General features: G+C 44.6%; 1 protein-coding gene across 1 annotated transcript; it reads left to right on the top strand.

The window, feature by feature from the left end:
- Nucleotides 1-905: 905 nt before the first annotated feature.
- Nucleotides 906-21,419, top strand: LOC309519031 (cytochrome P450 3A9-like). The gene is made up of 13 exons (XM_082199788.1): nt 906-1,062; nt 10,988-11,081; nt 11,232-11,284; nt 11,442-11,541; nt 11,820-11,933; nt 12,537-12,625; nt 12,789-12,937; nt 13,498-13,625; nt 13,998-14,085; nt 16,962-17,122; nt 17,793-18,019; nt 19,748-19,910; nt 21,024-21,419. Exons 1-13 carry the CDS (start codon nt 992-994, stop codon nt 21,117-21,119), a joined length of 1,533 nt encoding a protein of 510 aa, XP_082055914.1. The 5' UTR covers nt 906-991; the 3' UTR covers nt 21,120-21,419.
- Nucleotides 21,420-26,977: the final 5,558 nt, after the last annotated feature.

Here is a 26,977-nt window from a genome sequence, read left to right as displayed (position 1 = left end):
AGGAAGTTTCAATCCCATGATGAGGCCTGAATCCCAACTGGAATGTGTTCAGATAAGAGAATGAGTGTTCAGAGGGAGAGGAGGGAGCAGACTGGGGGGAGGAGGTGTCAGAAGAGGAAGAGGCAACAGGGTTTAGTGAGCAGGAAGAGGCTGGGGCAGAGAGTGGTTTAGCATCAGAGGCAGAAGTGGAGGCTGGAGAGGAGGTGGGCCAAGAGGCAGAGATAAGGCAGACTGCTGAAGAAGCCAGGGGATTTCCCCCTCCTGTTGCAAATAACGCGTGTTGCTCAGGGTGCATTTAAATATCCACTCTGTAAAGATGCATGTGTTGACTGGAGACTTATCCTGGTCTTTCTGCCATTTATATCACTAATATAAGAAAACCAACGTCTGTTGGGAAAGCCTCCAAGGAAGGAGAGTCCACCACCGTTGGAGGGAGACCGTTCCACTGTCAAACAGTTCTTACAGTCAAAACATTCTCCCTAAGGCTTTGATGGAATTTCCTTTCTTGTAACTTGAATCCATCCGTTTGGGTGCTCACCTCCAGAGCAGCAGAAAGCAATCTTGCTCCATCTTCCAGGCACTTTTATCAGTACCCTGATAAAAGGCAACCAAATGACACAATCCTTTGGCATTTCTGAAGGGCACCAGGTGAGAGAAAGCTGTTCTGTAGTAAAAGGAATCAGAAGATGACATCATGCACCTGCTGGAGAGGTTGGCAGGAGGTTTTTACACAAGGTTTTTACATAAGAAGGTACCTGAGACAACACACCCTCTCTCAGGCCTCGCCTCTTTCGTGACAAGGAATACTAACTGGGCCTCAGACAAAGAAAACTTGGACTGAGTCAATCTGACAGTCATCAGAGCAAAGGCGAATGGATAGCAAAAGCTATTGCGAAATTTTTGTATTTGCTCTTTGAGCTCCAGCCCTGAACAAGTATAAAGAGGGCAGAAATCCACATTCAAAGCCAGAGAGTCATCAAGGGCTAACAAGATGGATCTCCTTCCAAGCTTCTCCACTGAGACATGGTTCCTTCTCATTGCCTTCCTGGGCCTTTTCATGCTGTATGTATCATTCTCATACCGTTTCTCTGGCTGTTTTCTAATTGTGAAAAAGAAATGGGGGCGTTTTAAATCTGCTTCTTCTTCTGAAAGCCATAGGAGATGGCAGCCTCTGAACTGCAAGGATATTTACTTGCAAGGAGGTTTGCATATGGTTGGGTTGTAGAAGCAGCTCCAGAAGCACAGCATATTGAAAAGCCTTATCTTATAAATCTGAAACAAAACTGTCTTTGGCACTCACCTAGAAGTGGTCCCTCAACAGCAGAGGGAGAGAGTGAAGGAATGGAGACACAGGACAAAGTTGTTGGGCAGAAGCAGCCAATTCCTGACCCACTCTATCTAGCCCAGGACTGTGAGGCCTTTAAAGCTTAAAACTAGGGAAGAAGGTGACAACTCTGGAGACTGATGTAGGGTTGGCCTCATGTGGATTGATCAGTTGGCCATCAACAAAACACTTCTGGCTATCATTGGGCTGATGGAATTTTCTAAACTGCTTTCATGGACACAGCCATGTAAAGAACGTTATAGCAATCTGATTGAATACTATAGTCCTTACGGAGGGCGGGAGGTGGGATGAGCTTTTGCTACCCAGCTCTTTGCTACCCAGAATGTAATTACTCTGTTGTTGGGCTCTCTGTGTTGTATCCAACCAACTTTCAGTCAGAGTAGACCCTCTGGAATTAATAGATCAAAGTTAGTCACGTCTATTAATTTCAATGAGTCTGCTCTCAGGAAGACCAGCAATGGTTGGAACCCAATATGAATAGAACTCAGCATGTGCGTGTTTGTTTTTTTTTATAATAATTTTTATTACATTTTTTCCAAATTACAAAGAAAACAAAAGGAAAGACAGAACAGAAGAAAAAAGAGAGAAAAAAGAACAGAAAATCATAACCATTTCGACAACTCACTTCAAATTTCCATTGGACTTCCCCACATCTCCCACATAATGCATTCTTGATAATAAAGTTATCAGCAAATTATACCCTTATTTCGTATGTTTCTTTATATTTTCAGTTGCAATTTAAGTTTAAATCTCTTATTCTCCAATTACTCTAAAGATATAACATAATATCTTTTTTACCCGTTTAAACTTTGATTCTTTCATGAATGTTATCAATTTCATAAATAATTAAATTTCATTGCTGGGGCTAGCGTTCCAAATCATACGGCATCTTATGTTTCATACAACTTATAATACTTTTGCAAATAGTCTTTAAATTTTTTCCAGTCCTCCTCCATTGCCTCTTCTCCCAAGTCTCGGATCCTTGCAGTCATCTCGGCCAATTCCATATAGTTCATCAATTGCGTCTGCCAATCCTCCAGTGTGGGCAAATCTTGGGTCTTCCAATGCTTAGCGATAAGAATTCTTGCTGCTGTTGTAGCATACATAAAAAAGATTCTATCCTTTTTTAACACCTTCTGGCCGACAATGCCCAGAAGGAAGGCCTCTGGTTTCTTGGGGAAGGTGTACTTAAACACCTTTTTTAACTCGTTATAGATCATTTCCCAAAAGGCCTTCAATCTTGGACAAGTCCACCAGAGGTGAAAGAATGTCCCTTCAGCCTCCTGATATACCATTTGTCAGACAAATGGTATATCTTAGCAAGCTTGACTGGGGTCATGTACCACCTGTATACCATTTTCATAATGTTTTCTTTCAAGGCATTACATGCCGTAAATTTCACACCGGTGGTCCATAACCTTTCCCAGTCCTCAGACATAATGTTGTAACCAATGTCTTGAGCCCATTTTATCATGGCTGACTTAACTGTCTCATCCTGAGTGTTCCATTTAAGCAGCAAGTTGTACATTCTCGATAATACCTTGGTCTTTGGTTCTAACAACTCTGTCTCAAGTTTCGATTTTTCCACCTGGAATCCTATTTTTTTATCTAGCTTAAAAACCTCATTAATTTGGGCATAATGTAGCCAATTTTGCACCTTATCCTTTAATTTTTCAAAGCTCTGCAACCTCCAATTACCTCCAATATTTTCTATTATTTCCCAATATTTCGGCCAATATGCCTCCATATTGGATGTTTTCCGAGCTTTGGCCTCTATTGGTGAAATCCACCTCGGAGTTTTACTTTCCAATAAGTCTTTGTATTTTTTCCAAACCATATATATTGCTTTCCTGACAATATGGTTTTTGAACATTCCATGTGTTTTCCCCTTGTCATACCACAAGTACGCATGCCAACCTAACGAATTGTTGAAGCCTTCCAGATCAAGGACATCAGTGTTTTCCAATAAGATCCAATCTTTCATCCAGCAGAAGGCCGCAGCTTCATAATATAACCTTAAGTCCGGCAGGGCAAACCCCCCTCTCTCCTTTGCATCAGTTAATATTTTGAACTTTATTCGGGGCTTTTTGCCCTGCCAGACAAACCTAGAGATATCCCTCTGCCACTTTCCAAAGCATTCCACTCTGTCCACGACCTGCAAGGCTTGAAACAAAAACAACATTTTTGGCAAAACGTTCATTTTTATAGCTGCAATTCGGCCTAACAAGGATAATTTCAATCTTGACCAAATTTCTAAATCTTTTTTAACTTCTGACCAACATTTTTCATAGTTATCTTTAAATAGATTCAAATTCTTAGAGGACAGATTGACCCCCAGGTATTTCACTTTTTTAACAATGTTTAGTTCTGTTTCCTTCTGAAACCCCTCTGTTTCAGTAACCGTCAAGTTTTTCCCTAACACCTTGGTTTTTTGTTTGTTCAACTTAAAACCCGCCACCCGACCAAATTTCTGAATCAATTCCAAAACTCTTTTTGTACTAGGTTCTGGCTCCTGTAATGTTAAAACCAAGTCATCTGCAAATGCTTTCAGTTTATATTGTTTCGCTCCGACCCGTATTCCTTGTACCTGCCGATCCTCCCTTATCATATTCAGCAAAACCTCCAGGACTGAAATAAACAACAGAGGGGATAGGGGGCACCCCTGGCGTGTTCCTTTTTCAATATGAAGTTCTTCTGTCACCACATTGTTCACTATCAACTTAGCTTTTTGTTCTGAATAGATTGCCTCTATTCCATTCTCAAACCCCCTTCCCACTCCCATCCCTTCCAAGTTTTTCTTCATAAATTTCCAAGAAATGTTGTCAAAGGCCTTCTCCGCATCGATAAAAATTAACACTGCTTTGGTGTTAATATTTGTTTGTAAAAGTTCCAAAATATCGATAATATTCCTGGTGTTATCAAACAAATGTCTACCTGGGAGAAAGCCTGCTTGGTCCTTATGGATTACTTCATTTAGTACTTTTTAAAATCTATTAGCCAAAACATCCGCAAATATTTTGTAATCCACATTTAGGAGTGAGATGGGGCGGTAGTTCTTAAGTTGAGTCTTTTCAGTTTCCACTTTAGGTATCAGTGTGATGAATGCTTCTTTCCACGTATCTGGTGCCCTCCCTCCCCCCATAATCTGGTTGCAAACCTCCATTAATGGTTGTATCAAGTAGTCTTTTAAGGTCCTATAATATTTGGAGGTAAGTCCATCAGGGCCTGGAGATTTGCCTAGCTGCATATTCTGAATGGCATCCTCAATTTCCTGTTGTGTTATTTTGCAGTTCAAGATTGATCTCTTCTCTTGAGATAATTCTGGAAGGCCATTTTCTTTCAAGAATTGTTCTATCTCAGTTGCATCCTCGGATCCTTGTGTATACAGTTTTTTAAAATATTTCTGGAAACACTTTCTAATTTCTCCCGGTTTCTGAATGTTCTTTCCTTCAACTTCTAGATTGGTAACATAATTTAATTTTTGTCTCTTTTTCAACTGCCAAGCTAGCAGTTTCCCACATTTATTCGCCGACTCAAAAGATCTTTGTTTCATTTGTTTAATCTTCCATTCCACTTCTTGATTGATCAGTTTCGCATATTGTGACTGGTGGAATTTGATTTCTCTTAAAATCTCCTTTGATTTTGGGTTTAATCTTAATTTTTTCTCACCATCTCTTATCTTCTCCAATATCTTGTCCTTTTTACCATTCCAGAACTTTTTCTTGATCGTATTCTGTTGTATCAGGAACCCTCTCATAACAGCTTTACTCGCGTCCCAGATTATTCTTTTTTCCACCGAGGTATTCAAGTTGATTTCAAAGTAGTCCTTTAAAGCTTTTTGGGCCTTCTTTACAGTCTCTTGATCTCTTAACAGGTTGTCATTCATTTTCCATCTGAAGGAATCGGCAGTAGTAAATCTCATTTCCATTTTCAGAGCGTTGTGGTCGGAGCATGTCTTTGGGCAGATTTCTATTTTTGTAGTCTTAGGTGCCAGCCCTCTAGTTGTCCAAATTTGGTCGATTCTTGTCCATGACAGATGGGCCTCAGAAAAGAAGGTTCCTTCTTTACCTAGGGGGTTTCTCGTCCTCCATAAATCAATTAAATCCATATTGTCAGTTAATTCAAAGAAGGTTTTTGGTAATCTTCCATCTTTGGTCAAATTCTGGTTCTGTGACTTATCCATAAGGGTAGAGACAACCCCATTCATATCTCCCATCATAATGATGTTAGAATAATCCAGATAGTCCAGTAATGTCTCATGCAGCTTCTTGTAAAATTCTGATTTCCCCTCATTTGGTGCGTAGATTCCTAATATCAAAATTTTCTCTCCTTGGGTCGATATTTCAATAGCCAGGATTCTTCCTTGTTCATCTTTAAACAAGAATTTTGGTGAAAGATTCTCCTTGGCGTAAATCACCACGCCTCTCTTTTTAACTCTGTCTGATGAAATAAATTCTTGGCCTAATCTTTTATTTATTAACACCTTCTTGTGTAACCTGGTCACATGGGTTTCTTGCAGACAGATTATATCCAAATTTTCTTTCTTTAAAATGTGGAAGATCCTTTTGCGTTTTTCCGGGGAATTCACGCCATTAATATTCCAGCTATACAGCTGCAGAGACATCCTGTATCAATCTGTTGTTACTCTTTATTGGGTGTCTTCTTTTTTGTCCGAATCCGAAGGTGGTGGCTCTTTTCCAAACTCTGGTGGTGGCCAAATAGCTACTGCTCCTTTCTGCAAGTCTTCTCCGTGGTCGTGTAGGAACTTCTGGCTGTCTTCTTTCGTTTTGATTTTTATCTTCTTTCCTTTGTATTTAAAGTAAAGGCCTTGTGGGAACTCCCACCTGTATGGTATTCCGTTGCCTCTCAAAAGTCCCACTAGATCAGTATAGTTAGATCTGAGGTCCAGTAGTTGCTTAGGGATGTCCTTGTAGATTTGTGCTCTTCTGTCCTGTATCACAAGTGCTTTGTTAAAATGTAGGTCAAGTAGCTTGTCTCTCTCCTGTTTAGTCCTTAGAATGATCAAACAGTCTCTAGGCCTGTCTTTCCCGGCGGCTCTTCCCAATCTAAATGCAGTTGTTATTTTAAAATCTGTATCTTCATTTACACCCCAGAATTTAGAAAATTCTGCTGTTAGGAAGCCTATCAAGTCCTCTTTCTCAATCTCTGGGATAGAGCGTAATCTCAAATTATTTTCCCTATTTCGCAGTTCCACCAAAGACAGGTAAGCCTGCTGGTCAGTAATATGTTTGTGGAGCGGCCTTACCTCTCCTTTCAGTTCCTCCACTCCTTTTGCTGCGGCCTCTGCTTTTTGGTTCGCAGCCTCCGCCAATTTTCGATTTTCGGATGTTACGTCGTTTAGATTTCCAATCTCTTGTGAGTGCTTAGCCACCTGTTCTGAAAGTTTGGTAATTGAGGATGTGGCTAAATCAATTTTTGCAGTTTGGTCATCCACTTTTTTATTCAAAATTGCGAATTGTTGTAGCATTTCCTCTAACAAAGTGTTAGATCCTCCAGATGCCATATCCTCACCTGTTAATTGTTCAGCTTCTTCAGCTGGAATTGTTGGCGAGGGTGCAGTCTGTAAAACAGCAGGGACTGAAGATCTACGTCCCTGAGAAAATAGGGTTGTTTGTGCCAATTTGCCTTTCCCTGCCTTCGACGCAGCTCTTGTTTTTACTCTGTCGCTCATTCCCCACCTGTCTTTGGATTCAAGGTCAGGCTGTCAAAAATTTCATGAGAAAGGCAGGCCTTGGAGTAAACAACCAAACCACAGAGAGACAAAGCAAAGTTGGTTCTCAGGAAATTGTAAGTCCCAAACTCCACTAGAGGGAGTAATGTTACAGTTCAGGGAGGAAGAAACAAAGTTTCAGTCGCCATTAAAGTTCCTGCAATTAAGTAAATTAACAATAGTCTTTGGAGAAGACCTTTTCCCTCAAGCAGAGCTCTCACAATGTTACCACAAGTCTCTTAAAAGGTGCAAAGTACAGTTGTTAAATTGTATCCAACAGTGATGCCTCTAAATATCCATTTCAGATTTGTAAAAGTATCTGCAAAACAGCCTTTTGTCCCGCTGCAAGTCCGGGGCTTGGGTTTTTATAGTCTTTAAAATTTTTTAGTAAGTTCAGCAGAGGAGAAAGTCCCCATGAAGAAAAATAGAACCAATCCCAAAGAAATAAGAGTAACTTGCCTTTCAGTTTCCAGTTTCTCTAAGCGTATGATTTCTCTTGTTTTAAAGCCCTTCTGTGCTGCTTCCAGCTTGTCAAATCCTTTGCCTTTGATCACTAAGCACCATCGGGAGACGGACTTCCTTTTTCTCGTCTCCCGCTTTCAGCCAAATTCATAAATTTTGTAATCCAATTTCAGGTGAATCTTACTCACGAGTAGTTGGTTTGTAATCCAATGTAAAAGGAAGAAAGGTCGGCGCTCATCCGTAACAGCCGCGCGGCTTCACTCCCGCAGAAAGAGCGATGAATCCACAGCACCGCTTCCCCTCCGCGCTTCCGGAGCCCCTTACGGGGTCCCTTCTTCGTTTTGGGGGTCGCTCTAGGTGCCCGCCGGATCCCACGGCCACGAGCTCACTCTGCTCGTGGTTTTTCTTAATGGGTCGTCGCTTTGCCGCAGCGAACGACCCTTTCCTGCGGAGCCCCTCTTCGCAGCGCGAAGAGGACCGCCATTACTTGTTTCGCGCCGCCTCCGGAAGTCTCAGCATGTGCGTGTTTGGTTCTCATTTCTGATTTACTGGTAATTATATCCCATAGTTAATGTTTTAAAAAAGAATATTTGCTTCTGCTACATGGATAGATCTATATGGGGATGGTATCTAGAGTTTGTAAGAGCTGTTCAACGTTGGAACAGGCTCCCATGCGAGGTGGTGGACTCTCCTTCCGTGGAGGTTTTTAAGCAGAGGTTGGATGGCCATCTGCCATGGATGATCTAGGATTCTACGATTCTGTATCCAGTGATAATTCTCAAGAGGGGAGACAGTTGAAGCAGATCTCTCTGCCTGACTTGACAGCTAAATTCCTGAAGAGATGATTTGGAAAAACAACACCCCCTGAAGGTTAACACCTACTTACTTCAACTTGCTATATCAATCAACATAAAGAACCATATAAGTAAAGAAGATTTTTTACTAAGTTGGGGGTCACAGAATTTTAAAGCTGGAATGAATCCCCAGGGGTCATCTACTCTAACCCTCTGCAATTCAGGAATCACAGGGCAGGGATTATTTTGTGTGTGCTGTTTTGGAACAACAGGTTCAACAACAATTCTCAGCCTTATGCTGCTTTCAGCTTCCTGTGACAGTATTTCTTTTTGCTCTTTATCTTTGATTTATTAATAAAATATTTTTGGGAACCCCGCCCTCAACCCGAAATAGCATTGTTAGGTATATTCAGCCGCGACAACTCTAGGGCTATTATATGAACATATGATTGATTACTTATTAACGGCAGCAAGAATATTGATAGCCAGAGATTGAAAAGAAGTGAAGGGTACCAATGTACCAAAAGTGGTATCACATAATTTGGGAGACGGCACTTTGTGGGAAATGGACGCAAACAATTTGTGAGGGCAACTAGCATCCCCCCCACCCTGAACGACTTTTAAAGCAGACTAGTGGCTGTTTATTCTGCCCAAGAACAAAGACCGCAGGACAAAGTGTACCTGTCACATTTCGTATTATGCGGCTGTGCTAACACTTCCCTTTATATATTGACAGCATCAGGGCTTTTTTCCAGGGGAACTCCCAGGAACTCAGTTCCACCACCTCTCAGGTGGGTTCTGGCACCTGTCAGGTGAGCACCTAAGAGAAGGTTCCTGGTGAGTTCCATCATCTTTTTTTCTAGAAAAACAGCCCTGGACAGCAGCAACGATTGGACTCTTTCTGCTCCAGGGCTTATGAACTCTCCTGTTTTTATTCTGATCTCAGCTGTGTCTTCAGGTTGGGAGGGGAAGGTGGGATGCTGAGCTTGACATTTTCATCTTTTCACATATAACTCAACACTCACACATGCAAATATAAAAATAATGTTTCTTGTTAAGTACAGCAAAAAGAAAAAGAAAAACAAGGGTGTTGGCTAAAGATAAACAGAACAGGGAAGGAAAGATCTGGATTTTCAGGGGAGAAATCAGCTGGTGGACTTTGGAGCCTGTTTATTATTGTATATATGCAGAGCAGGGTGTGCAGCAAATAGATCTCTAGAAATTGGTGGGTGATTTCATTGAAGGAGCTGTGCAGGCCAGTTGCTTTCTGCCCACATCAACCCCCTATTGAAAGCTTAGTGAGGTGGGGCCCACAAATCCCTGCCTTGTTTTCTGGCAACTTTAATTGCAGAATGACTTTCCTCATTGTAAATCTCTGATACGTTTTGATTAATTAAAGTTTTGAGAAACCTCTTTCACAACTGGCAGTTTAAACAGTGACAGTTAAAAACAGTGCTTTTTCTGGGGGTACGCAGGGGTACTTATTCCCCTAAACATTGTGTGAATCTTTGTACTTTTGTCCATTTACTGTATTTATTTCCCCCGATTTGAACTATAAAATGGTGGTTTTCTTGAGTCAGAATGAGAGTACCCCTAAACATTTTAAAGGGAAAACAACCCCCACTGGTTAAAAAGATTCTTAATGTCACAACAAAGTTAGTCAAACTCACGTGTGCCGAATTTGTTAATTGATAAAATAATGTTGTTCAGTATCCATCAATGTCTGCCTTTTTATTTTTTGCTTTTTACCACTCAGCCCCTTCATTGCATAACCATTCATTCGTAAATGTTTAAACCATTAAAAAATGAATACACACACACACACACACACACACACACACACACAGTATGCTGAAACAGAATTATGAAGAACAATAAATGGCTACTATGTCAGCAGAAAACGAAAACTAACCTGTCAACGTGTCAGAACCACACAATTAACCAAGCAATCCAATTACTATCTGCACACATACACACTGGCAACTGTCAGAGTTACAAACATCATGGGGACAAGGAGGCTAGAGAAAGAGGCGTCTGTTGCACCTTGGTGGAAGTATGAATGTCTTAATTATGATTTCCTTAAAGCAAGCTATGGAACACAACAGTGTCCGTATATTCAAAGGGGAAATCACACTATAAATAGGTATTATGTAATTCACCGATCAGGATTACATAAGGACATATGGCCAGAAAAATATGGTAAAATGTTGAAAAATTATGTAGAATGTTTGAAGGGGAAGGGCACATAATTTTAAATTTCTCATTGCCCCTAAGAATTTTGGGTCCAGGGCAACTGGCTCTGTGGCCCCACCCATTCTGTGCCACAGCTCAACAATGTACTTTGAGTTATTCAGTTGTACTTGTGTGGTGTAGTGGTTAAGAGCAGTAGACTCGTAATCTGGTGAACCGGGTTCACTTCCCTGCTCTTCCACCTGCAGCTGCTGGGTGACCTTGGGCCAGTCACGCTTCTCTGAAGTCTCTCAGCCTCACTCACCTCACAGAGTGTTTGTTGTGGGGGAGGAAGGGAAAGGAGAATGTTAGCCACTTTGAGACTCCTTTGGGTTTCCATGCTCTGCTGACAGATTTGCATCTCTCTCTCTCTCTCTCTCTCTCTCTCTCTCTCTCTCTCTCTCTCACGTTTTACAAAATAAACAGATATGGATTTTGGCCATATGGAGTCTTCAAGAAACTGGGCATTCCAGGTCCATCACCGTTGCCTTTCTTTGGAAATATCTGGTCCTATCGTAAGGTGAGTGTCTGGTGACATTCTTGCCCTGCTCAAGAGGTTTCCTGAGGCCCCTTTCTGCTCCCCCCTCTTGGGATCAGAGGTGCTCCTCAAAATGAGCCTAAATCCAGTCCAGAAAGGCCATTCTTAACTTTCTTAAATGTCTTTCCACAGGGGTTTATGAACTTTGATACAGAGTGCTTTCAGAAATATGGGAGGACCTGGGGGTAAGTGACCTTTTATGACCTGCTTGTATTTCTCATGTTAGCCCAAATCCCACTGCTTGATCCCAAGGAGGAAATGTTCTGGGGCGGGAAACTGCTAAATCTGCAACTGGATCTCTTTGGGATCTCAAAAACATACCATTCTTTACTCTTAATCCAGGATTTACGAGGGTCGAAAGCCTATGTTAGCTACGCTGGATCCAGCTATTATAAAAGCCGTCCTCGTGAAAGAGTGTTACACCACTTTCACCAACCGTCGGGTAGGCATTCACTTCTTAAGTATACAATAGTATCATGGAAGGAGGAGTGTTCATACACGTCACTCCATTGGCGCCAAACTGGGGCAGGGTGGGGTAATGGGGAGGGCAGATTAATCCCTCTCCCAAAGTCAAGTGTGAACTTAGTCACCCAGCCATCATTGCCCTCCATGTTTATTCTGTTTACAATTCCCTGTTGGATATTATTGGTTCCAGATCTGTCATGGGTTCAAAACCTGACTTTGCCACTCAATGGTTCGAAACTGCTTTGTTTCCTCTAGGATTTAGGTTTAGTTGGGATCTTGGAGTCTGCCGTCTCAGTGGCAAAGGACGAACAATGGAAGAGGATTCGCACTATTCTCTCTCCAACCTTCACCAGCGGGAAGCTCAAGGAGGTAAAAAAAGGAAAAATATATTATGTATTGAAAAGAATAAAATATTCAGCTCTTCCACTGGTAAATATGGGTCGTACAGTTCAAGCACCATTGAGTCTATTCAGTCTGAAACTGGGGGATAATCCAATTCTGTTGATAGTCAGAGTGGCTGAAGCATAATGCCTAAGAATGTGAGGTTGCAAAGTCTATGTTTTGGATTTTTTCTCAGCTTCACACTCTTAAAAAAACAACCACAGATATCAAGCCAGTGGATCTCTTTGACTTTTTTTTTAAACTAGAGCTGAAAACTTTAATTGATAATTAATTAAATTAATTTGACTAATTAATGGACATCTGCAAATTAGAGCTGAGATGGAGGTTGATTCCTGGAGATATCACTCCATATACTGTAATTGCAAAGTAGTATGATTACGAGCTAGATCAGCCAGTTCTCAACATGGCGAAACAGAAATGCCAAAGCGAAGCAAAAAATGAAGCCCATCTTTCGTGATTGCATTTTTGATGAGTGATGAGCAAGTCACAGGATTTCCAGAACTCCATTGCAGCCAGGAAGGACAACTGCCATTAGGTGTTGACATCTCTGTTCATTGATTTGTATTTCAGATGTTTCCCATCATCAAACACTACGGGGAGGTTTTGATGCAAAACGTTCAGAAGAAAGTGGAAAAGAATGAATTTGTGGTTATGAAGGAGTAAGTGGTTTGAGCCAGGAAAGGCCTCAGTCAAAAACAGCATACCATACAATGTGGGCTGCCTTTGAGGCGAATCCAGATCACATTGGGTGGCCAGAAACAGGCCTATGGAAAATCCTAAGTATACTGAGAGCCTGATTTGGCTCCTCTGTTCCCTCCCCAGCGTCTTTGGAGCCTACAGCATGGATGTTGTCACCAGCACTTCGTTTGGTGTGAACATTGACTCTATGAACAACCCTGCAGATCCTTTTGTCAAGGAGATGAAGAAGATGACCAAGTTTGCCGCTTTTGATCCACGCTTGGTTTTGATAGGTAAGTTGGCTCCTGATTTCTGATGGCCCAGTGGAAGTTTGCAGCCTGGTTATTATGGAAACATAATAACTGGTCCATCAAGCACAGAATTTTCTACAGATTTTTCTACTAGGTCCTCCAGGGTTTCTGACAGGGGCCATTCCCAGCTCAGCCTGGTCACGAGGACCGAATGTGGGTCGACCATTGAGCCATGATGGCCTTTCCAAAATAGGATTTCTTTCTAGACTGCACTTGGATCTAAAATATTGCAAGGATGATTATAAGAACTGGCCCTACCATTAGGTACATGTGTGGGAAGTTCTGGGAGGGTGTAATCAGTGTGCATGCAATGTAACAAAATACACATATCTTCATACATGGATTACATATACAGAAATTGCAACCCTGAGATTCACAATGAGCTTGACCAGGCTCTATTAAGGCTTGCAAGCTATGATCCTTAGACCAAACCAAAGTTTATCAATAATTATCTACAGAAATCTATCTACCAATCAGCATATCTAATGCTTTGCCCCAGGAAGGTTGACTCCTGTTCACCGTATGATTTCTGTCTCTTGCAGCCACGTTCCCATTCTTGATTCCTCTTCTCAAATTAATGAATGTGAATTTATTCAATGCAGAAGCTTTAAGCTTCTTTTCAAGGTCCTTCGAAAAAATGAAGGAAACGCGGCAGAAAGAAGGGCAAAAGGTAAGAATTGTGCCGTAATTTGGGGGGTGAATATCTTTGACATGGAAAAGGGCTTTCATTTTGTGTGTGGGTGTGATTTTTCACTGAAAAAATCCCCTAGGTGTCAACTTTTCTCTGTGTTGCTTCACTGCTTTTTGCTCCACAAAACAGCCTAATATCTTGACTCTTTTACCCCCTCAGTATGTCTGGTTGTGCCTAAGTACAGTGAGATGATCACACGGCCAATGTCCTCAAGGGCAAAGGGGGCCAGTTCCCATGACTGTATTTAGCCCTTTAAAAAACCAGGGGCTTCAAACCATCTCGGCCCAGTGGCCCCCATGGGAGTCTCTCTGCCGCACATTTCCTCCACTGGCTTATTTGTTTTCTGGTTAGGGCCGGGTGGATTTCCTGCAGCTGATGATTGACTCCCAAAGTGCCAAGACTGACCACCAGAGCAATGGCTTGAACCACTCCTATAAAGGTAATGCCACACAATTTAACTGACCTGAAGGGAAGTTGTATTTCCTGAAGACTTGAAATTGCCAATCCCAGTTTGAAAAATGCAGTGCAATGAATGTTGCCTACACAGATAGGTAACAGCTATAACAAAGGCGGCATTTTTTCATCTCCGCCAAGCTAAGCAGTTGGCTCCTTATCTCTCTCGCCCTGACCTAGCCACTGTGATCCACGCGACGGTCACCTCCAGACTGGATTATTGTAACTCGCTCTACGTGGGGCTGCCCTTGAGACTGACCCAGAAACTTCAGCGGGTGCAGAATGCTGCGGCGAGACTCCTTATGGGGTCTTCGCTGCGAGATCACATTCATCCGGTACTATACCAGCTGCACTGGCTCCCGGTGGAGTACAGGATCGGGTTTAAGGTGCTGGTTTTAACCTTTACAGCCCTATACGGCCTAGGACCCTCGTACCTACGGGACTGCCTCTCCTGGTGTGCCCCATGGAGGAACCTACAGTCTGCAAATAAAAACATCTTGAAGGTCCCAGGCCTCAGAGAGGTTAGGCTGGCCTCAACTAGAGCCAGGGCTTTCTCGGCTGCGGCTCCAATCTGGTGGAACGCTCTGTCACAAGAGACTAGGGCCCTGTGGGACTTGACATCTTTCCGCAGGGCTTGCAAGACAGAGTTGTTCCACCAGGTCTTTGGTCAGGGCCCAGCCTGACTCCCTCCTCTGGCAACCTGCACAGAATTTTGCTCAACGGTTGCCATTAATTTGATTTTAATTAAATTTTATAATGAAATGTTTTTAGAATGTTGGATTATTTGATTGTTTGATTATTTGATTGTTGTTAGCCGCCCTGAGCCCGGCATCGGCTGGGGAGGGCGGGATATAAATAAAATTTATTATTTATTATTCCCAAGTTGTCTTTCCTGAGGAGTTGAAATTGCCCAAATCCTCAATGAGCTAGGAACTTCACTTGCACGTGAAGACAGGCTCCAGCAGATTGAGTGGAAGAGACCAATAGTGTGTCCTATGACAGTTTCTGCATGTGCTGTAGAGGGAAGTGAGGGGCAAATGGGTCTCCGCCACCTGGGAAGGCAGCCCATCTAGGAGTGGGAAAACTCTGATCCTAAACTTTGGTGGGATATCTTTGGGAGAAGAAAAGGCTGAGGAGTAAACTCTACACAAATCCAGAGCAGAAGAAGAAGAACATATCCCACTTTATCTCTACCTGAAGGAGTCTCAAACTTTCTCCTTTCCCTTCCTCCCCCACAACAAACACTCTGTGAGGTGAGTGGGGCTGAGAGACTTCAGAGAAGTGTGACTAGCCCATGGTCACCCAGCAGCTGCATGTGGAGGAGCGGAGACGCGAACCCAGTTCCCCAGATTACGAGACTACCGCTCTTAACCACTACACCACACTGGCTCTTCCTCAGGGGTTTGTGCCTAAGTCCCTAAGATGACTGGATGGTGCCTTGTACGCCTTCTTCCAGCAACTCCTGCAGCCAGGCTGGTGCCAAATGTCTTGCTCTGCTTTCCTTTGGACATCAGCAAGGCCAAGAGGGGGGTTCTTGTCTTCTGGGCAGCCCAGCACCTCCAGACACACTGCCCAGGCTTGGGGTACTGGAGGGGTCACTTCAGTGCTGCAAATACAGCAATTTGACTTCATCCCCAGAAGCACACTCTCAAGACAGAAGGATGCCAGAAACAAGATTGCACCGACAGGCACAATTCCAAACCAACCCCCCAATCTTCTAACACTACGTATGTTGTTGATGATAATGACTTTCCAGTCTCTTGTAACTCAAACGTCTCCAAGCGACTTAAGTCATATTTAAAATATAAATATAAATACATTATACTATAAAACAGAACAAAACAGGTCCCATAAGAGCCATAGGAAGCTTGGGCAGCAGACCAGTAGCAGCAAAGCATCATTTCAGTCTATCAAAAGCCAGGGGGAAGCCTTTCCTGGTGTTAAAAAGAGGTCAGTGAAGGCGCTTGGCAGACCTTGCAGGGGAAAGTTTTGCACAGAAAGAGCCACAACCTAAAAGGCTCTACTCTCCCTTGTCATTACACTCAGTGGTAAAGGCCTCAGAATATCACTTCCCCCCTTATTTAAGTTGCCTGCAGGACTGTTCCCAGAAGTAATTCCCATTTTTTTTCCTGGGCCACCACCCCCTTGATTCCACAAACTCATTCTCAGTACTTCCTCCCCTCTCAAAAGCATTACTATCCAAATAGTGATTTGCACAACACCCTAAGGAAGACAATGACACAATAAAATTCAAAACAGCAACAATTGATTGCACATTGATTGACAAATCTCATTAAAAGGGTTTAGTTTAAGTAATTCAACAAAACTCATGAATTTGATCCCGTGAGACCAGCTTTTCAAAATCTGATAGTCCAGCACCCCCTTGCCTCTTGGCACTCCCTAGGAACCCCCCCCCCCAAAGAGTGAGTTACTGCCTGCTTAGGGAGCCACTGCCCATTGCGTGGTCCTTTATTATGTGTGTGCTGCAAGGACTGATCAACAAGGTGTTGCTGCTCTACCTGTGAACCAGGAAGTTGTTTTCCCAGAGACTGCTGGATTGTTTAAAACAACAGAGAAAAGAAGACAATATAGGGTTTTGTGGGGTTTTTTTATTAAAAAAAGCCAAGGTGTTATTAGTAACCTTGGGAACCTGGCCATTTCTTGGCCCTGTTCTTGAGTGCCTCAAACAACCCCAGAGGGAGAGAAACGCATGAGCTACTGTTTTGATTTCGGCACTATTGTTTGGAAAGGAAAGAAAACCATTGCCTTGCAATGCATGTCACCTGCACGGATCATGTTCCCAGCCAGACTACAGGCTGTACTTGTTTACACTTGAACTCCCTCACTTCTGCTTGTTTGCAGGTTTGACTGACATTGAAATCCTGGCCCAGTCCTTCATCTTTGTCTTTGCTGGATACGAACCCACCAGCAACTCCCTGGGTTATGCGGCTTACCTCTTGGCCACTCATCCAGATGTCCAGCAGAAGCTTCAAGATGAGATAGATACCATCCTGCCCAACAAGGTGAGAATGTGTGGGTTGCAAAGGTGAGGCCAGACCTAATGGAGAAGGTTTTTTGGGTGGGGTGGGGGAGTTACAGGAGAGTTATTCATCTAATTTGGGGGGCAGGGACAGAGGAGTAATAAAAATGAACCAGTTAGAAACTAAAGCGAAAATACACCAAAACACAATTTAGTACCAGCAGTTAAAATCCACTTTGCCCTGACATCAGCCCAGTGATCAGCATCACCTGGACCTTAGATTCCAAAGGCCTGTTTGAACTGGAAGATCTTAGCCTGCTGGCAGAGGGATGACAGAGAGGGAGCCAGTCTATCCTCTCTTGGGAGGGAATAGTGCAATCTCAGAGCAGCCACAGAAAAGGCCCTGTCTCTCTTGAGTCATCACCAGCTGGGCTTCTGATGTTGATGAGGTGAAGAGAAGGAGCTCACCTGAGGATCTTAGCACCTGAGCCATGTTAGACTGGGGCAGTGGAGAGAGAAACAGATCAGTTGCGTAAGTTGCATTCCACCTGTGCAGCTGTTGAATGCAACCCACGGAGGTTTTCACATTCATGGACAGAAATCTCAGAACAAGGCCACCTCAACTAAGATCTTTCCTTCTGAAGGTCTCTGTGTGAGCCTGGTTTAGGGTCTCACTGGTTACAATTCATCTCCCCCCTTGAATCCCCCCAAAGGCTCCTCTCACGTACGATGCCATCATGCAACTGGAATATCTTGACATGGTCCTGAGTGAAACGCAAAGGCTGTATCCCCTTGGAGGACGGATTGAAAGGACCTGCAAGAAAGATGTAGAAATCAATGGGGTGACTATCCTGAAGGACATGAATGTGATCATTCCTCCCTATACGCTTCATCGGGACCCTGAATATTGGCCAGAACCTGACGAATTCAGACCTGAGAGGTAACCCTTCCCATCCCACTGCAAAAAACCTTGTGCTCTCAATATACGCCACCTGATGAAAGGCCACATGTTCGAATGACATGAGCGAAAGATCCACCCAACCACTAGTAGATCATCACCTGCTCTGATTTCAGCCTCAGCTGGGCTGCTGACATCATCACCATCATCATTTGGTTACATTTATTTATATCCCACAGGGACTTAAGGCATATAAACATAGCAAACAAACTGTAATAGAATTAGAAAGTGATAGAAACATCACAATGCCAATTGTGATACCAGCGTTTTGCAGATGCCCAACTGGAGGTGAAAATAAATCAGACACCACCAACTTTTTCGGGCCTGTGGGTACACCTGTAATTTTGAGCAAATGCTGGGGTTGCTATTCATAAAATGCCTGCCACGAGGTGTGACGTGGTACAGAATGGCTGCTGTTGAGAGGGGGTGGCAAGCCACTAAATGGGTGCCACGTTCACAAGGGCAGAAAAGAAGCGGGACCCCAAAATAGTGTGGCCATGTGCCACATGAGCTGCCCCAATCTGGTGGGGGCAAGGAAAGGAGGAACTGCACTCCCCTATCCAGAATGGGAGGGAGGGTTGGCATGCAATCCTGGGCCCCGGGCACAAAATTCTGAGAAGGGCGCATCCAGACACCCCTATAACAGGCTCCCTCTCTTGGCTGAGGTCCTGCCACCTTCCAGAGCCACAGGGAGGCAAGCTGAATCCTGGCTGGGCCTTTGGGTTTGGGTGGTGCGTCCTTCTCCTTTTGGCCTGGCCAAAAGCTGGAAGGTGGCTGAGCTGCCAAGCCAAGAATAATAATAATAATAACAACAATAATAATTTATTATTTATACCCCGCCCATCTGGCTGGGCTTCCCCAGCCACTCTGGGCGGTTTCCAACCAAATATTAAAACACTGTAATACATAAACATTAAAAGCTTCCCTAAACAGGGCTGCCTTCAGATGTCTTCTAAAAGTCTGGTAGTTGTTGTTCTCTTTGACATCTGGTGGGAGGACGTTCCACAGGGCGGGCACCACCACCAAGAAGGCCCTCTGCCTGGTTCCTTGTAATTTGGCTTCTCGCAGGGAGGGAACCGCAAGAAGGCCCTCGGCGCTGGACCTTAGTGTCCAGGCAGAACAATGGGGGTGGAGACGCTCCTTCTGGTATACAGGACCGAGGCTGTTTAGGGCTTTCAAGGTCAGCACCAAAACTTTGAATTGTGCTTGGAAACGTACTGGGAGCCAATGTAGAATAAATGTTTCCACTGCCATCAGTGGCAGCAGCGTTGGCAGCCATGTGTCTCGCTGGCTCTGCACTCCCTCCCCCCCGACACACCTCCCCCCCAGCTACCCAGTCCACTGGGCAGTGGGATTTGCTCCATCGTGACCATAATGAAAGGGGTCTCTTCAAACAGTGTAATCTGGAAAAGCAAAGAGACTCTGGAGGGGACCTTCTGCATCACAGACACCATAGGTGGTACCAGTGGGTACTGCACTCATGACCCCCATTTGTGCGACACTCCGCAGCATCGTCCCCACTTGATTCAGCTGGTGGATGCAGCTGAGGACGAGCAGCAGAGAACCAGCTGGTGGTGAGCAATGTCCCCTTGTTGTGAGCCCGGAGCTGCTGCCTTCTTCTTCCTTTGCCTCTCCCATCAAGGCATCAGATCTGCCTGTTCTGGTTCCTTACCCAGCCTCCATTTCTCTCGTCTCTGTGAATGCAACCAGGTTCAGCAAAGAGAACAAGGATCAAGTGGATCCCTACCTATATCTGCCCTTTGGAGCTGGTCCCCGGAACTGCCTGGGAATGCGCTTTGCTCTCGTCACGATGAAGGTGGCCATTGCAATCCTGGTGCAGCATTTTTCCTTCAGGGTCTGCAAGGAAACTCCGGTGAGGAGGCTGGATGGTGTGTGTTTGTGTGTGTGTGTGTGTGTGTGTGTTTGTGTGTGTGTGTGTGTGTGTGTGTGTGTGTAAGGAAGGGGCAAGGGGCATGACACTTGGAGTTTCAATGTCTGGTGCCAGTGCCCAAGGCATTTGTTGTTGTTTAGTCGTTTAGTCGTGTCCGACTCTTCGTGACCCCATGGACCAGGGCACGCCAGGCACTTCTGTCCTCCACTGCCTCCCGCAGTTTGATCAAACTCATGCTAGTAGCTTCAAGAACACCATCCAACCATCTCATTCTCTGTCGTCCCCTTCTCCTTGTGCCCTCCATCTTTCCCAACATCAGGGTCTTTTCCAGGGAGTCTTCTCTTCTCATGAGGTGGCCAAAGTATTGGAGCCTCAGCTTCACGATCTGTCCTTCCAGTGAGCACTCAGGGCTGATTTCCTTCAGAGTGGATAGGTTGGATCTTCTTGCAGTCCATGGGACTCTCAAGAGTCTCCTCCAGCACCATAATTCAAAAGCATCAACTCTTCGGCGATCAGCCTTCTTTATGGTCCAGCTCTCACTTCCATACATCACTACTGGGAAAACCATGGCATAGGTAAAGGTAAAGGGACCCCTGACCATTAGGTCCAGTCGTGACCGACTCTGGGGTTGCATCGCTCATCTCGCTCTATAGGCCAAGGGAGCCAGTGTTTGTCCGCAGACAGCTTCCGGGTCATGTGGCCAACATGACTAAGCCGCTTCTGGTGAACCAGAGCAGCGCACGGAAACGCCGTTTACCTTCCCGCCGGAACGATACCTATTTATCTACTTGCACTTTGACGTGCTTTCGAAGTGCTAGGTGGGCAGGAGCAGGGACCGAGCAACAGGAGCTCACCCCATCGTGGGGATTCGAACCGCCAACCTTCTGATCGGCAAGTCCTAGGCTCTGTGGTTTAACCCACAACGCCTCCCGTGTCCCTTGCCCAAGTCAGATAGATAGCACCATACTGCATGCTTTGATTTAAGCCAGGGAAACCAAAACATTGAAACTCCCCTGTGATCTTCTGCTGGGGTCTTGATGTTAAGATGGGTTGACTGATGTGCTGATTGCTCTCTTGATTCTCACCCTGCTATAGATTCCACTTAAGATGAGCAACCAAGCCTTTTTAGTGCCGGAGAAACCAATAGTTCTGAAGATGGTGCCACGAGGTGGTCCCCAAAAGGAGGAGTGAAGCCTGGTCGTGTCTCAGTCACCTTGGCAGCGAGTGCAAAAGCTTCGGGTGTTGCTCTGGGAAGTTTCCCCAAAGAGAACTACTAATGGTTCCAGCAGATCAGACTGATTTGCAAACTGAAACAGAGATGTCTTTACAGCTTCACACTTCTCTGAATTTGGCACTGAAGTTTTCCAGCCACAGAACACCCACAAAAATGGGTGTTGTTAGTGCGTTGTCAGTGGAAGAGTCATGCAAAAATGTGTATCTTAGTGAAAGTAACATTAAACGATGCGTTCTATTCAGGAAAAAAACCCAAAAGGCTTTCAATCTGGTCAAATTCGCCAAAATTTACAATAGTTTATTTATTTTGCTTATTAAATTTGTATCCAGCCCTTCATTTGTAGAACTCAGGGTGGTTCACAACATAAAAATACAATACAAAAAGAAAATGCTTGCACTGTGAAACATTCATACAAAAGTGTGTCTGCAAGGAAAATGGGCATCAACAGGGTGTGCAAATGTTCATGCAAACCCCTCTGTGGAATTGGGGCGAAGCAAATGTAAGACTGGCAAAGTGGGAAACCCAAATTAGCAAATTTGTCTATCCTTTAATATGCCTCTATTTGCTCGATCTGTCGCTTCTATTATTTCAAGGTTGTTTTGGAGATTTTTTAAAACAATATTATATATATTTGGTTGCAAGGCATCTTGAAAATTATTGTACTATAAAGTAGATTTAAAAAGCCCCCCTTTAAAACCAGATCATCAATGATGATTAATTGGAGCATGCCCAGGCTACAATTTTGTATCAGTCTGAGACCAGTTTACCAGTCTTGGCTTCCCCCATGGAATTCTGGGAACTGTAGTTTGGGGAGGGTGCTGATGAGATTTCATTAAGGGATCCATACAGAGCACATGCAACTTGAATTCCTCAGGGTTGCTTGGAAAGAAAGAATCACTATGGCATCAAATCATGTCCACTGAATGACAGGAAACTCAATCGGTGCAGGCCAGGATTGCAAAAACTCCTTCCTAGAATTGACACACATCACAGTCCTGGGTAATGTGATTTATCTGGGTCCCTGTGACTCAGATGCATTCTTTCAAAACTCTCTCTCTGTGTGTGGAAATGCTCCTGTAGAAACAGGACCAATCCACCAGTGCAAGCCCAATTTAGATACCACTCTGGAGAGAAATGAGATCTGCTGTGGTTTAGTAGATTAAACATCCCTTGTTAAATGCAGGTTCCAGCTTTCACATCCTGTAGTTTGTTGAGTTCTTAGAGTCACCTAACAGTGTGTAAAACTGTGTCTGGAAACAGCTCAGAAGCAGTAGTTGCAGTTGGTGAAAGACCCATGTAATATGATTGTAGCGCTTGTTCCCAGGAAGCAATATTGAAGTTCTGTTTTCAATGATCTGCCTTTGGCACGATATACACTACAGTACACTGGCGCCTTGTATACGGGGTGCTTGGGACTCCTGCCCCCTCAATATTTTGAATCGGGGGCCATGTGACCACACCCTAATTTCAAGGCTACAAGAGCATGAAAAACTGAGACCTGTTGGGTTGTAGCTGGCACATCAGTCTAAGATGGTATGAGGTTCGCTGTGCCATGGAAGCAACCTGTGATTCCGTAGACAGAACTGGATTGAGGAGCCCACCCACCCCGACTTCGAACCTATTTCTTCTGGAGGGATTGCAGTTCCATCCGAATCTGGGCAGGTGCTGCTCATCTGTGCAGTCAGAAACAATACTTCCATCTTGTCTGGATTGAGTTGCAGTTTATTGGCCCTCATTTGGCCCTTTACTGCACACAAGCAACAATTTAGCATTTCTGCTGTCTCCCTTTAATACTTTGAAAAAGTGAATCAGAATTGGGTGTCACTCACTGGCATGACTTTGGACATGGAACAGGACATGAAGTCACAGTCTACAGTATCATCAGCTGAGGAACAAAACCAGGTTCCTACTGCTTCCTTTTAAAAACAATTATTTTCGTTATTGATTTCTCCAAAATACAGCAAAACAAAAATATCCACACTATAAAGATGCATCTGTTGATTGGCGTCTAATCCTGGTTTTATTGCCATTCACATCATTAATATAAGTAAAACAAATCATGTCAAATTTATCCTGTTTCTCTATACCTTTGCCTATCCTCCAGGGCTGAGTTGAGTATTCGGACATTGCCACCATCCCTTGGAGGTGGCAGTGGTGTATTGTGGGTTGCTAGTGCCCGGGGCAAGGCAAATATCCTTGACACCACCTGCCGATAGGCTGGAACAAAGGGGCAATAGCTTAGAGACCTGAGTGGCATCTGCGGTGCCCCATGAGTACTGAGCACAGCTGAGAGTGGGACGGGGGATTGGTCAGGAGCGGGTATCTTTCTAAAGCCCATACAGAGGGTGCCCTAACAACTGGCCAACGCCCAAATCTGCTCCTCAGTCTGCCCGTGTGAAAACTGGGAGATATTCTTTGTGAGGGGGAGGGCACTCTATTCTTAATTAGAGAGCCATTGTGGTGTAGTGGTTAAGAGCGGTAGTCTCGTAATCTGGGGAACCGGGTTCGCGTCTCCGCTCCTCCACCTGCAGCTGCTGGGTGACCTTGGGCCAGTCACACTTCTCTGAAGTCTCTCAGCCCCACTCACCTCACAGAGTGTTTGTTGTGGGGGAGGAAGGGAAAGGAGAATGTGAGCCGCTTTGAGACTCCTTAAAGGGAATGAAAGGCGGGATATCAAATCCAAACTCCTCTTCTTCTTAATTTATCATTACAGTGGTACTTCGGGTTACATATGCTTCAGGTTACATACGCTTCAGGTTACAGACTCCGCTAATGCAGAAATATTACCTCGGGTTAATGAGAACAGAAATCGTGTGGCAGCGGCACAGCGGCAGCGGGAGGCCCCATTAGCTAAAGTGGTGCTTCAGGTTAAGAACAGTTTCAGGTTAAGAATGGACCTCCAGAATGAATTAAGTTCTTAACCCGAGGTACCACTGTACTACTTTCCCCCCCCTTTTGAAATTTTGCACCCCTAATAATTTTGCAGCCAGGGAAACTGCCCTGGTGCCCCCACCCACATGACACACCTTTGAGGTGGGGGTAACTGCGGCCTTCCTGTGACTGGCTACTTCTAGCCTCACAGCTGCCAGAAGCATTTGGTAATCTTTGCAACGCAGCCCCATTCACTTTCAATTTTGATTTCACTGCAGATATTCACCACCAGACATTGATTTTGTCAATGTATCTAAGGGAGACTGAGACTGACAATGTATCTAAGGGAGACTGAGACTTGCTTGCTCAAAAGCCAGGCCCCCCTGCCCCCATTTCTGGGATCCTGGCTCTGAGCTTGATGTTATGTGATCAGGAACTTGCTGAGGCCAGGGACTGCCAGGGACTGGCAGGCAAGAGCTCTCTGGATTTAAAACCACAGCATCAGGGTGCAGAGGACCAGAGTTGGACCCCCTCAAAGGTTGCCACCAGAGTAACCATGGTAGCTGGACCCCCCCTCAATGACAAGGAATTCTCACCTGGCCTCTTTTCACATCGAAGGAAACAAGCTTGGCCCAGTAATTGAAGGAAGACAAACAGATTGCAAACGATACTGTGAGAATATTTTATCCCTTTGAGCTCCAGCCCTGAACAAGCAGAAAGAGAATAGAAATCCTTGATCAAAGCCAGAGGCAGAGAGACATCAAGGGCCAACAAGATGGATCTCCTTCCAAGTTTCTCCACTGAGACATGGTCCCTTCTCATTGCCTTCCTAGGCATTTTCATGCTGTATGTAACACTCTGTTATCTTCCTTTACTTGGGTTAATTTATAACTCTGAAAGTAGGAGCATTTTAAGTCTCCTGAAAGCCTTAGGAGATAGCAGCCTCTCAACTGCAAGGATATCTACTTCCAAGTAAACTTGCATAGGGTTGGGATGTAGAAGCAGCTCTAGAAGCACAGCATGCTGAAAGAGCCTTATCTTATAAATCTGAAACAAAACTGTGTTTGGCACCCACCTAGTAGTCCCTGGAAGGGCTTCCATCTTCTGGGTGCCAACCATGATGCCACAAGCCTTTTATTTTGAACTCTCCCAAACTCTCAACAGCAGAGGGAGAGAGTGAAGGAATGGAGACACAGGACAAAGTTCGTGGGCAGAAGCAGCCAACCTGACCTACTCTGTCTAGCCCAGGTCTGCGAGGGCTTGAAAGCTCAAAAACAGGGGAGAAGGTGACAACTCTGGAGGATGTACAGGCCACACTTGGAATACTGTGTCCAATTCTCGGCACCACAATTTAAGAAGGATGTTGACAAGCTGAAACGTGTGCAGAGGAGGGCAACCAAGATGATCAAGGGTCTGGAAACTAAATCTTAAGGACCTGGGCATGTTTAGCCTGGAAAAGAGGAGACTGAGAGGAGATATGGAAGCCATCTCCAAATATCTCAAGGACTCTCACATGGAAGAGGGAGCCAGTTTGTTTTCTCCTGCTCTGGAGGGTAGTACTTGAAGCAATGGCTTCAAGTTATAAGAAAGGAGATTCCAGCTGAACATCAGGGAAAACTTTCTGACAGTAAGAGCTCTTTGACAGTGGAATGGTCTCCCTCAGGAGGTGGTGGAATCTCCTTCCTTGGAGGTTTTTAAGGAGAGGTTGGGTGGCCATCTGTCGTGTATGATCTTGCTGAGATTCCTGATTTGCAGGAGGTTGGACTGGATAACCCTTGGGTCCTTTCTAAATCTAAGATTCTATGATTCTATGATCATGCGGTTTAACCACTTGGCCTTGAGCAAACTCCCACTGATCATAACTGAACTGATGGAAGTCTCTGGACCACCTTTGTGGACACAACCGTGTAAATAAAATTATAGAAATACCCCTGGGGGGGGGGGAGGTTGAGTGACCTTTTGCTACCTAGGCCTGTAAGAAAAGAATAATGTTGGGCTCCATGTGTTGTATTCAACTACTTTCATTCAGAGAACACCCACTGAAACTTAGTTTGCCATTTTCATCTTCTCTTTATGTAACTCAACACACACTGCAAGTATAAAAATAAATAATGATTTATTATTATTATTATGAAGTACAGCAAAAAAACAAGGGTGTTGGCTCAAGATAAATAGAACAGGGAAGCAATGAACTGGGAGAAATCAGCAGGAGGACTTTGGAGCCTCTCTTTATTATAAATGCAGAGCAGGGTGTGCAGCAAGTTGATCTCTAGCAATCGGTGGGTGATTTCATTGAGGTTCCGCCAGAAGGAGCTGTGCAGGCCAATTGCTTCCTGCCCACACCACCCCCCTATTGAAAGCTTAGTGAGGTGGGGCGGACAAATCCCTGCCTTGTTTTCTGGCAACTTTAATTGCAGAATAAGGCAGTGGGATTCTGGGCTGCACCACTGGGCTGGGTCTTCTCCAGAGAGAAAGACTCCTCCGTTGAATGATGCACGTTGGGGAGAAGGACAGGCTAAAGTTCAGCAGTTATGAATACCTGAGGATTTCAGCTGCACTTGTGATGGGATGATGAGCTGCTTGTGCGTAAAATCGTAGTCCCTCAGAGTTTGTTCAAGTCCACAAACCTCTGTCTGTGACGGAGCCCCTCAAACATGGCTCCTCTAGTCACTGGCAGATTCCAACAGTGGCTGCTTTCGGAATCGCTTCCAACATAAAAGCTCCTTAACGGAAACACGTCTTCTGGACTCACGGCGTGACAGTTTCCAGCGAGGAGTGGGTCTCCCTATGGGAGGTCCAGAAACCTCCCCACTGTTCTCGCTGGAAGTGTCCCTGAGCCATCCCTCCTGCTCACTTTCCCTCAGAGACCCACCTCTCCCCCTGCTGGTTCCTGCTTCAGCTGCTGGGTCTCTCCCAACCTCCGTGAGCCCTTCCACCACCTGTC

Source organism: Podarcis vaucheri (genome assembly GCF_965113315.1).
Source record: "Podarcis vaucheri genome assembly, chromosome: 14".
NCBI classification, from domain to species: domain Eukaryota; kingdom Metazoa; phylum Chordata; class Lepidosauria; order Squamata; family Lacertidae; genus Podarcis; species Podarcis vaucheri.
The sequence above is the reverse complement of the archived record's forward strand: the minus strand, read 5'-3'. Positions and strand labels throughout refer to the sequence as shown.